Here is a 12,882-nt window from a genome sequence, read left to right as displayed (position 1 = left end):
AAACTTGTTCAGGATATCTCAATGTTTAGTCCTTTTCCCCCTCTAGTTAGAGATTGTTTTTTAAAGATTTTATTTATTTTTGAGAGAGAGAGAGAGGAAGAGCATGAGTAGGGGGAGGGGAAGGAGGAGAAAGAGAGAGAGAGGAGGAGGGGAGAGTGGGAAAGAGGGGGAGGGGTAGAGGAAGGGGATAGGGGAAAGAGGCGGGAGAAGGGGAGAAGCAAACTCCCTGCTGAGGAGGGAGCCCAGTCCAGGGCTCAGTCCCAAGACCCTGGGATCATGACCTGAGTTGAAGGCAGATGCTTAACTGACTGAGCCACCCAGGTGCCCCTAGTTAGAGATTCTTGAAATCCTCAGGAGGGATTGTCATCTTACCAAGGTTCCAGGACACACCCCTGCAGCTTGGTGTTCCCCTGGTGGAAGGGAGCCCCATGTACCACATCATATAGGGGGGCTAGGAGGGGAGAGGTCACTCTGGTACACATGAAGGTGTTTCCCTGGTTAAGCCAAGCTAAACTAAGGGTGTTCATAAAAGGGGGCTCAAAAATGTTCCTTAGCATATCACAAACTGCCATTTTCTCTGTTCTTCTGATGTTAATTCTCCGAATTGTGGAAGTGCACACACTTCTCTTCTACACAGGCTTTTCAAAGGAACCATGGTTTTTCTTTAATTCTTCTAATTTTTCATTCTTGGGAAGAACTGAAAACATTTTTTTCAGAAATCCGTAGGGATGTAGCAAGTTAAGAGTGGGGCTAATAAGTACTCATATCAGGTTTAGATAAAGGATTTGCTTCAAAAAGTGGCTCTAGATGCCCAGTTGATGTAACCTAGGAGTGGGGCAGGAGCAGAATCTTGGTGCTTTTCCCTCTGGGGCACTTCCTGGCACTGTTAGGAATGGAAGTCCTCAGGCATGGGTTGCTTTCAATTGCTTTTTCCAAAACTCGGTCCGCCTTAAGCTTGATCTCTTCTCTGCTAACTGTAGCGTTCTACAAACAAAGGTTAGGAGTGCTTGGTCAGTTTATAGCACACCTGACTGACAGTGCTTATATAAATAGGATGTTTATGTCGGGAAGTAGGTGGCTGCTGGCCTTTCCTTCATACATGCAAGATGGTTAAGGCAGCTCTAAGATTTGTCTGTGTTTAAGGCAGGAAGAAGGGAAGGCTCCAGCTGTTGTAGCTTTTCTTTCTGATCTGCAAACCAGAAAAGCTTTCCCAGAAGCTCTTAGCAGATTTCTTCTCACATCTATCTCATTGGCCAGAACCATATTATATAGGATGCTGGAAAAGTGAGTGTGTTGTTTTTCTAGACCCTAGTGGGAACTGGGAAGGAAAAGGGAGGCTGGGAGTGAGTGCTGGGATGGCCAGCTGCGCAGGAGCCATCTCACCGTGTCAGGGGTAAACCACCTGGTTAAGTATGGACTCCTGAGCTGGCGTGAACCTCAGTGCTGCTGGCTTATGGCAGCCGGCTTTCCAGTAAGCTTTTCAAACTGTAGCGCGCTCCATGCTCCACGTGGTCATATGAAAGACTTCCCTCAGGTTATTGGTGTTTTGTGTTGTCTCCCCATTTAATCCTTTCTGTCCCCTGAACCACCAAGCCCTTTCCCAATGGCATATTTTTATACTTTGCTTTTCCTTTCTGGAATGTTCTTCCTCCAGCTCTGACTCTTCTCATTCTTCAGAGCTCAAATGTTATTTCCTCAGAGATAAAGTCCCTAAACCCCAATCTAAAAATCTCCCTCAATTACTGTCTGTGTCATTAACTCACTGACTGCATTGACAGCATTTATCACAGTCAATTCTCTTATTTGTTTACTTATTAGGGAGGTGGTACAGCGTCCTCTTGCCTGCTATGAATCTCTGCTCTGCCACTTACGAGCTATCTGACTCTGGGCAAGTCACTAACTTCTCTTTCCCCCTTTTGTTTCCTCAGTCCTTGTTTTTGGATAATAATGGTGTTTAGGGGCACCTGGGTGGCTCAGTGGGTTGGAGCCTCTGCCTTTGGCTTAGGTCATGATCCTGGGGTCCTGGGATCGAGCCCCACATCGGGCTCTCTGCTCAGCGGGGAGCCTGCTTCGTCCTCTCTCTGCCTGCCTCTCTGCCTACTTGTGATCTCTGTCAAATAAATAAATAAAATCTTAAAAAAAAAAAAGGATTGTCTAATTCTTAGGGTTGTTGTGAGAAGTAAATAGTAAATGTAAAGCTCTTAGAACCATGCCTGGCACATAGTAATGCTCAATGCATTTTAATTTTAATATTGTTTAATATTGTTGCTTGGATCTCACCTAGAATATAAGGTGAGATTTTATCTGGGACTTTATCTCTTTTTCCACCACAGAATCTCCAGCATCTAAAAAATCTGGTACAATATTAGTGCCCAGTAACAGTATGCTGCATAAGTAAATAAATTACTCTTGCCACTTGGTATTTAGCAGAAATTTCTCCCAGCTCTGCTTTCCAATACTGATGTGGATTTTTTTTTTTGTGGGGGGGAGGTGGTATTTTCTTGTCATGTTGCTTCTTCAGCGGGAAGGCCCGGAGGTATCCTGAGGTTCCTATGTTCACACGCTCCTCTCTGCTAGCTCCTCCACCAGTACTTGGAGTTCCCTACACTGGGTTATGTGACCGGAGTATTTTATTTCACATTATGAAATCAATACTTCACTTTTTGAACTCTGTATTAAAATAGCCTCTTTTTCTTTTTTAGCACCGACTAGAACAAGAGGCTGAGAAGAAGATAATAATGCTGGCGGAGAGAGCTCACCATGAAGCTGTTGTGTAAGAGACTGCTGTCTCCTTTTCCTTTCTCATAGCCTCTCTGACCTCTTTGCCGGTGTGTTTTGTTATTACCATGTTGTCTTCCCCTTCTCTCTTGCTTTGCTTTCTTCAAATTTTCTTGTTTACTTTCCCTCACTGTTTCTCTTTGTGTCCCGACCCCTTTCCCACACACCCTTTCTGTATCAGGGTTGGTTGGAGGAAAGAACTCCAGCTTTGAAGTTAGACTTTGGTTCCCAGTCTGTATACTGACCGACTGTCAGAAGATTTCCTAACATTTTTGAGATTAAATTTCTTCATTTAAAAATCCAGATAATCATAGCAACCATACAGAGTTGTCATGAAGTATGTTAGGGAAAGTAACATTTAATTGTTATTAATAAATTAACTCTCAAGTCTCAATGGTTTAGTTCTTGCTCACTTAACAATCCAGTGAGAGTCCGATAGCTCTACTTGAGTGGTGATTCAGGAACCGGAGCTGCTTCCATCTTGGATTTCTTCACATCCAATCATGTGGACAGGAGAGAGCATGGGAAATTCCTGTCTGCTCTTAACCACCTTGGACTGGAAGTAACACATAACTTTTCACTTTTCCATTGGTGAGAATCTAGTCATAAGATCCCCACCTAACAGTTGAGTACCCACCATTAACTAAATAAGTGGTGGTCATTATTTTTAATATCGGGGGATAAGGCAATCATTGTTCCAGTTTGGTAATATCTAATACTTAGCCCTATGTTTTGGGATCTTATGTCTATCTATTTCAGGCAATTGAACGATGCTGGAAGATCTGTTTTTAAAGAGAATGTCTATCTCCAGAAAGCTCTCGCATACCATCTGAAGGAAGCTGATGCTCTACAAAAAAACTCCCAGAAGTTGCAAGAGACTCAGACTTTCCTTTTACATCAAAAGGTTCCCACTTCATTTAGGCTTCATTTCCTATCTTTCTGCTTTTTGTTTGTTTGTTTAAGGATTGGGTTGGTAAATATGAAAAATTGAGTAAAATAAGGACAATGGGATCATTTTTCTTCTGTCTGGATAATGTACCTTTCTCATCTGAAAGGCTTAATTATGAGAATGACATGAGAAGGATTGGGCTTGGTTTCATAAAGAATGTATCAGAAACATAAATAGCTCCTATCCTTCACTACCTTACAATACTGGTTTTACTTTGCTTAGCTTAGAGTTGGTCTCTGAGTCACTTAGATATAGGTTCAGCTCTAGCTGTCCTGACAACAATGGCTTTGCCAGGTAAGGGTTTATTCTCTCCCCTAAAGGATGTCTGGAGGTTAGCAAACCAGAGCTGGAATGCTGGTGCCACAAAACCAACAGAACTCAGTTTCCTTAACTCTGCTGTGCAGTGTGTAGCTGACATCCCCAAAGTCACCTCATGGCCCAAAGCAGCTGCTGGAACGCTAACCATTACTCAAACAGGAAGGAAAAAGGACAAGGAGGAAAAAAGTCTGCCCCTCCCTTTAGATGCCTTCCTGGAAGTCCTGCACACACTTCTACTTAAATTTCATTGACTTAACTTAGCTATATGGCTTTGCTGAACCACAAGGGAGACTGAGAATTTTCAGGTGGGCTTCCTGCCCTCCTGAATAAAACTAGAGTTTTATCACTAAGGTGGAAAGGGAAAATGAAAAAGAAATAGGCAACTAGCCTATACCCGATGATAGGCAACAATTTCCAGGATATAGTTGTTAGTGTATTACTATATTGTTTTACTGATTTTGAAATCACCCTTTCTGATAATACAAAATATTTAAAGTTTCAGAATTTTGGGGGAAGGACTGTTTCTTACTTAGCAAAAGTAATGGCCTTCACAAGCCCAGAGAAGAACAACCCTCAGATGTATTTTACTCTCCGTACACAGAACACCAAATATCACCATCTCAACCTGGCATCAAATTTAAATCTCATGAAGTAATGAAAATTAGGAACTTTTAAGTTCTGAAATTGACTAAAAAAACCCTCTCACGTCTCTCATCTTTGTTTTTAGGAGATCAATGACCTGTTGGTTAAGGAAAAGATTATGCAACTTACCCAGCAAAGATTGCAAATCCAAACTCTTCAGAAGAAGGTGGTAAGCTTGGAGACTGCCCTGAGTTGTATGACCAGAGAGTTTGAGATTGAAGTTTGTAAAATACAGCAACAGGCAATGATAGAGAACGAAGCAGGGCAGGTTGAAATTGACAAGCTGCAGCAACTTCTCCAGATGAAGGACAAAGAAATGAATCGAGTAAAGAAGCTGGCCAAGAACATACTGGACGAGAGAACAGAAGTGGAAAGGTTCTTTTTAGATGCTCTACACCAAGTGAAGCAACAGATCCTATTTAGCAGGAAGCATTATAAACGGGTAGCACAAGCTGCTTTCAATTTTAAAATGAGAGAGGCATGTGCAGGAAGAACAGAATATCCCAAAATCCGAACGTTTGATGGCAAAGAGCACAGCACCAACAGTGTGAATCAAGATCTTATGGAGGCTGAGAAATGGTACTAATCATATTTTTACTATTTTTTTTCTTTTGTGCTATTTTTGTGCCCTTTAGAGAAGTAAGTTCAGAAGTTCAGTTTGCTAATATCTTTATTGAATAGATTACTCAGTAAATTATTTGAGGGCAGGAACTATCTTACTCATCTTTATAACCCCTATGCTTAGCACAGTATGTGGGGCTTAGTAGATTCCCTTTTTTCATCACAGATACTTCTTAAAGAGACTAAATCATTTGTTCCACAGAATGTCATTGTAGTATCTTTTAATGTGTTCTTTTATTTTACTTTCTGCAAACTCATTACAGAGGTTTGTTCAGATTCAGTTTAAACATTTTTGATAAGTGTATTTTCACAAATATTTTGTAATATTTCCTTTACTATTCTGAGATGAAATTCATAGGTAATAATATCTAACTAAACATATAATTAAAAAAACCAATATAACAGTTCTTTGTGATAATTTTTTATTGTACAGAACTGTCCCATGGATTGGAGGACATCCAGTAGTGGGCCCCCATCATTGTTTTAACTGAAAGTCCCCACGATTTTCCAAAATATCCTCCAGAGATCTACTGCCACTGTGATAAAGGTAGCAGAATGCTTGAGACAGTTGTTGACTGGATACAATGATTGTTTCCTGTTAGCATTTTTGTCTGTCAGTACACTCTTAAACCATGAATTATAGTATATTTTAAAGATTATTCTGGAAAAAAAAAAAAAAAGTCTTATATCCCAGGCTCTTCAAAGGCCTTAACTCACAAAACTCAAAAGGACTCCCTACTACTATGTACTAATATTAACAGTGCTTCCAAGTAAGTTTTCTGCTTTGGTTTATAATTGACTAATTTGCAGTTTCTTTTAAATTATATAGCTGTTGGGAGGGTTAGACATGGTCAGTGGCCTTTGAAAGACAAGACTGTTATTCAAAAATGTCCATGCTATGATTTTTAAAACTTTTTGCCATATTCAGAAGTCTGTTACTTCCATTACTAAGAGATTTGCTATAATTTCCTTTTTTAAAATTTAATATGTCAAGGAAATTGAGTCCCCACCATACATAAGGCAGTTTCTTTTATATTTTTGGCTCCAAAGTAATAAGTAAGTTTTAAGAGGGTGGTATATAAAGTGATTCTCTACATCGTTATTACAGAAACCAGACTCTTCCTCTTCTGCCCTGTGCTGACATTTATGCTATTGAACAACTTCTCATCTTAACCACAGTGTACTATTGACTGTACCAGCAGGGCAGAAATGGTGATTAGAATATTACATCATCTGCTTAAGAGGCAGATTGGGGAAGGAAAGTTGAAGTATACGGTGATCATAAGGCCAAACCTAAACTTTTAAAGAAAACTACCCCAATAGAACTATCTGCAAAACGCTTCTTACATTGAATAGCATCAGTACTCTCTACAGTGTCAGCCAGCTTTCACAGATAGCAAATAGACTACAAATCCCCTGGGAAGTGATAGTATAGATAAAGACCTGCCTGAAAGGCTTAGCTGCAGGTTTATTTCAAGGTAAGAAAATAGGCTAAGTTATGTGTAATTTTCTAAACCTACCTCTTGTTACTCTGTTTTCATAGCAAAATATCTGATACCAAAAAAATGTTAAAAGGAATTTAAGAATAATCTCATCTTATAAATAACTTTTCTGTGGCTGTTTTGTTCCTTTTGTCTTTGTATCTCAATGCATATTATATTGCAACTTTCTATTTTGCTTATTTGCTTAATGTTTGAGCACAAACCTTTTTCTTATTACAGTTTTTCTTATTTTTATCTTATTGACTAACATTTCAGAATGGCTAGCCTATTGATATCCATTTCAACTTTATGATTTTGTAACGGACACAGTTTGCTTTGTAGTCTTTACATTTGGAAGCCTCTTAATATTCAGTTATGGTTGGAAATTTTCTCATGTTTACATATTTCTTATTTTTTTTAGAAAGATGAGATGCTTATTTGGCTATATATTTTTTCTTTTTTTTTGTTTGAAATTCTTTAGGACTGATATTCAAGGAAATGTGGATATTGGAGATTTGACCTGGGAGCAGAAGGAGAAAGTCTTGAGATTGCTTTTTGCAAAAATGAATGGTTTTGTTCCTAGGTAACTCCCTATTTTTGTAACAAAATACCAAATTGTTACCAAACCTAGAAACCATATAGGAACAATGAACTTTTTCTCATTTAGAATTAAAGGAATGGGAAAGGACCAGAAAATACAAACCAGTCATACTGCTTAGCATCTGCCACTCCCAGAGATGAAGAATGGGAGATGAATGAATGAGCACAAAAATGAAAGATGAGGTAGAATGAAAGGGGGGAGAAAAGAGACAGCTTAGATGTTGAAGGGAATGCTTGCTGAGAAGGTACAATGTTGCTCGGCTGCTTGAGTGGTCACTAAAGAGCAGTACAGTAATGTTAGGATTTTAACAATTTTTGCAAAGATAAGTAAATGATTGATTTTTTAAAATTAACATGTAATGTATTATTAGCCCCAGGGATACAGGTCTGTGAATTGCCAGGTTTACACACTTCATAGCACATACCTTCCCCAATGTCCATAACCCAACCACCCTCTCCCAAGTAAATGATTTTTAAGCTGATTATTATTCAAGAGAACCTCTAATACCAAGAAAAAGACCTAGAAAAGAAAACAGAAATCCTCAGCTATTCCAACTAATTATTTTTTTTAAGACTTTATTTATTTATTTGACAGACAGAAATCACAAGTAGACGGAGAGGCAGAGAGAGAGAGGGAAGCAGGCTCCCTGCTGAGCAGAGAGCCCGATGCAGGACTCGATCCCAGGACCCTGAGATCATGACCTGAGCCGAAGGCAGCGGCTTAACCCACTGAGCCACCCAGGCGCCCTCCAACTAATTATTTTTAATGATTCATTTCACTTTCTTTCTCCACCATGTTTTATCAGTGACTATAACCCTGGTAATGAACTATAAAGTGGCTAAAATAGATCAACCACTTATTAATTGCTTACATGCATGGTACTATGTTAGGGACTATGGGCATTCAAAGGAATTAAGAGACATTGCCCTTTTCTTAAGATTTTATTTATTTATTTGACACAGAGAGAGAGATCACAAGTAGGCAGAGAGGCAGGCAGAGAGAGGGGGAGGCAGGTTCCCTGCTGAGCGGAGAGCCCGATGTGGGGCTCAAGCCCAGGACCCCGAGATCATGACCTGAGCCGAAGGCAGAGGCTTAATTCACTGAGCCACCCAGGCCCCAAGAGACATTGCCCTTGATCTCTAAGAGTTTATAATCTAATTGCCCAAACAAAACGAAACAGCAAAGAAAAAAGTTAGGTGGCACAATAAAGTATCATCGGAGTTCAGACAATATGTCAGTGGCCTACAGTAGTCACCAAAGACTTCAGTCAGGAAGACTGAAAAAGTGTATTTCATATATTTCAGTATATTTCAAAGAGTATATATCACCTGCAAGGTGCCTTGCAGGAGAGAGGAGTACACAGGGTTGGAAAGGTACATTAGAGGGGCTTAGGCTAAAGCCCAGAGGTAGAAATGGAGGCAGGGTGTTCGGGGGATATCGAGGAAATACTTCCCAGGCTGAAAAAAACTGATGGTACTAGAGAATAATTAGTAATTAGAAATAAGGTTGGATCTATAGATTAAATCATGATGACCCTTAAAATCCATGCAGAAAAAACTAAGTCTTAGGTCACTGTACATTCTAGAGTAGTATAACACACTTTCCTTTTCTGCCTTGAAGGAATCCAAGAGCAGTAAGCCCTACTCTCATACTGTCTCACTGGAAGAGTTCACAGGCCACTGTTCCCAGAGCTGACCTGAACCTGACGCACTGACATGTAGGGCGGACCACAGCACAGAAGTAGAGCTGGGAAAAGCAGACGCTGCCATGCTTCTCCAGATGTGTGGCAGTGCGGGTATAGGTGGGAATGGAGGCCATCAGAGAAAAGGGACAAACTGAGACAGTGAGGAAGGAGAAACAGGACTTGGTGATAAAAGACAAAAGGAATAAAGAAAGCAAAGTGTCAAAGTTAAGGTGTTTAGCTTAGAAATGCAAGAATGGTGGTATGAAAGGCAAATGAAAAATCTGGAAAGCTAGCATGAAGGAAATGTTTAAATTTTATTTAATCTGTCCATTAATTCATGTAGCATATACATACTGGGTACCTACTACTTATTGAAGATACAGTATTGAGCAAATAAAGACATCATTTCTAATCTCAGGGAGTTCATAGCCTACATGGAAGAAAAACATTATTCAAATCATCACACACGTGTAAAAGTAGAACTATGACACTGGCTCCAAGGAGTGGTTTATAATGGTAAGATAGCTTAGATTGGGGGAATCTGACCTAACTGAGGAGTCTGGGAAAGTTACTGAGGAAGTAAAAGCTTGAGCTGACCTCTGAAAGGTAAAGCAGCAATGTCCACAATTGCCAAACTGTGGAAAGAGCCAAGATACCCTTAAACAGATGAATGGATAAAGGTATGCTCCATATACACAATGGAATATTACACAGCCATCAGAAAGGATGAATACCCAACTCTTCCATCAACATGGATGGGACTGGAGGAGATTATCCTGAGTGAAATAAATCAAGAAGAGAAAGTTAGTTATCATATGGTTTCATATGTGGAGCATAAGGAACAACATGAAAAACATTAGGAGAAGGAAAGGAAAAGTGAATTGGGGTAAATCGGGGCGGGGGGAGATGAAAGATGAGAGACTGTGGATTCTGGGAAACAAACAGGGTTATGAAGGGGAGGGAGGTGGGGGGGATGGGTGAGCCTGGTGGTGCATATTAAAAAGGACACATATTGCATTGGAGCACTGGGTGTGGTACATAAACAATGAATCTTGGAACATGAAAAAAAAGACGTTAAAAAAAATAAAAGGTAAATAGGAACAGAAGGTGGAGGAAAAAACATTCTGGGCAGAAGAAATGGCAAGGAGTATTTTCAGTGTTGAATTGGAAATGATGTTAGTATATTGAAGTGAAAAATACTTGAGGCATTTGTAAATAGGGATTTGAGTACAGGGTGAGCTTAGGGAGGAAGATTTGAGCATTTTTAGTGAAAACTGGTAGTTGAGTATAGGAGAGTGGCTGAAGGTAGACGAGTAAAGGGCTGAGGCTAGGAATAACCACTAAAATAAACAGGAGAACAAGTAAGAGGACAATGAAAAGAGCAGAGCTTAAAGAATTATAGGTTAAATGGAAAATGGAGGACTTTGAAATGGACTTTGTGTCTCTGGTAGCCTTCCAAAGTTTTGTTTGTTTTTTGTTTTTTATTAAGAGGTGGAGGCAGAATCCAGACCACAGGTCCAGAATGTCTGTCTCACTGTGAGTTGACTTTTCAGTACCCCAAGAAACAACCAGAGTTCTAGTTCCATATTGTCTTGTTTTCAACACTGGAAAAACAAAGGCATTTGAGTAGAAATATTTCACACCAAAGCCATGAACTTAAATCTGGCCACAACAGAACAAATCTAAGCCTGTGAGAATCTCATGCCAGAGTTGGATGAAGGGAAAAGATGGGAACAGAATAGCGAAATGTGAGGTGAAGACGCATTTAATGAGAAAACCCAAGCCAGAGAGGAGAGGAATTAGATGATGAACTGTCAAGGCAAGACAGTAACTAGAAGTTTATGAGTTCAGTTGATTATATGATTGTGACTCTAACAGTGTGGTATTTTTCTTTGTGCTTAAACAAAGTCAAGGAGTATAACCAATAAATTGTACTCTCTTGTGCATCAGCAATCACTGTGGCTACACTCAGGTATGAGTAGTATCCAAAGTATGTTGTTTTATGTCTCATTATTAGACTATTTAATGGGCCATATTTTGAATGGGTTTGTTTTGTTTTCATATGCATCTAATTGAGGACCAGTTTTAGGAGAATATGTGTATCTCCTGGAAAATCAACTTAATATACTTTGATTAATTCTGTTTAGCTTACTTTCCACTAGCATATTGAATTAGGATATGATTATTTCCTGTTCTTAAATCAGACTTCCCAATGTAAAAGAAATTTCATATTGGGTCTGTCTCCATTGGGTAATTTTTCTGTATTTGAGGTTCTTTTTGTGGGAAGGGAATTTTTCTGGCCATGTTTCTGGTCAGTACTCTGGTTGAGTCTTAACCATCACCATTAATAGCTGTTCTATGTGTATCACCATCTTGATCATCTCCGTAAATATTTCCATTTATGTTCCACAGGTTTCAATTTTAAAAGAAAATAAGTTTGTATTAACTTGCCTAGCTTTATATTCACTCTATGTGTGTGTAAAGCTCAGTTTTGAAAATAAGCATCTCCTCCCAACTGAAACATTTCATTTAGCACTTTAAGGGTAGTTGAAATACAGGGCATGAGGAGACACCAACTCACTGTTAATTTTTACCTACCACAGGAAATACAGCCAGCATTCTAGGCCTCCAGTTCCAGACTATGTTGTTCTTGATGGAGAGAGAGAGGAATTTGGGTAAGAGCTCTCTTGACAAAGCAATGACCGTGAGCCTGATCAGAACGGTAGTGGGTACATTTTATATGTGCTAGAACTGTGTGGGAGTTATTGACAAGTCTACTGTTCTGAACCAAGATCCATGTGTATGTGGTTGCTGACAGGTCTGTCATTTTGTTATTACTGCAGGGATGACAGTAAGCTTCAAGATCAAACCTTCATTACTCAGCAAGTACCAATCTCAGACTCTTCTGGTGAAGTGATGATACCCAGTATTCAGAAAGGATCATGAGAGTCTAACATAGTAAGAAGTCTATAATCTAACCAAACAATACACACAGTTACTGCTACTTTTCCCCTTGCAACTTCTTTCTAGGTCATAGTGCTTTTCTCTACTAATCAAGAGCTCTCAGCGATCAGTGAAATGAGTAATGATGCTAATATGAGATCATAGACATTTTTATAACATATCTACACTATGGCAGCCATATTATACTTAATGCAAATGCACATTTGTGCCTCTTTTGGTAAATGTGAAAAACCTATCAATTGCTTTGTGAAATATACAGGCTAGCCAAAGTATGTACTATCTTTTATGTCAGAATAAACATAATGACCACCTAACTATTGGCTTTGAATAGAGCTGGGAAGTCTGAGTCCCTACAAGATAGGAACAAAGGCAGTATTAGGAAAGGCATTATTTAAAAAAAAAAAAAAAAAAGCCAGGTTTTCTTTTTAGGAGCTTTTTATTTGTAATTTGTTATTTATAATCAATTAGTACAACATAGGATCTCAGAAATTTCAAATGAGGCCACATCAGAGCAAAATGAAAATATTAAATTTTGAAGCTGCTACTAGCATGAATATAACTGCAGATTTTTTTCTATCTAAGTAACAAGAAACTCTTCTAAGTAGCAAATAGCCAAATGAGTTGATTCCAATTAGAGCAACATAATTCTGATGAGTCATTATTTTAAAAAAGTGATTTCCCTTAAATATAAGGAAAACTTAGGAATCTCTGGGATTATATTTAATTCCACTTGGAATTTAGACAGTATGACTTTCATTCAACCCAGCTTGCAGTTGTTGGACTGGATTAAATATCTATCAGTTGCAGCTGTGATAAGCAGAGATTAAAAAGGGGTATTTTATTA

At 39.0% G+C, this 12,882-nt stretch overlaps 1 protein-coding gene across 5 annotated transcripts in view; it reads left to right on the top strand.

Moving 5' to 3' along the window:
* The window catches only part of BBOF1 (basal body orientation factor 1), a 39,403-nt gene that overhangs the window by 21,824 nt on the left and 4,697 nt on the right, over nt 1-12,882 (top strand). The window contains exons 6-11 of one of the 5 annotated variants that reach the window (XM_059373767.1): nt 2,703-2,773; nt 3,538-3,682; nt 4,773-5,266; nt 7,271-7,372; nt 11,678-11,749; nt 11,918-12,032. In XM_059373767.1, coding sequence (XP_059229750.1) covers nt 2,703-2,773; nt 3,538-3,682; nt 4,773-5,266; nt 7,271-7,372; nt 11,678-11,749; nt 11,918-12,020 — 987 coding nt within the window. In that variant the 3' untranslated portion in view covers nt 12,021-12,032. Of the gene's footprint in view, nt 1-2,702; nt 2,774-3,537; nt 3,683-4,772; nt 5,267-5,741; nt 5,856-7,270; nt 7,373-11,677; nt 11,750-11,917; nt 12,033-12,882 lie in introns of those variants that run through there. The other 4 variants (XR_009399200.1, XM_059373768.1, XM_059373769.1 and 1 more) reach the window with 4 other exon arrangements.

Source organism: Mustela nigripes, chromosome 13 (genome assembly GCF_022355385.1).
Source record: "Mustela nigripes isolate SB6536 chromosome 13, MUSNIG.SB6536, whole genome shotgun sequence".
Classification (NCBI taxonomy): Eukaryota; Metazoa; Chordata; class Mammalia; order Carnivora; family Mustelidae; genus Mustela; species Mustela nigripes.
The sequence above is the reverse complement of the archived record's forward strand: the minus strand, read 5'-3'. Positions and strand labels throughout refer to the sequence as shown.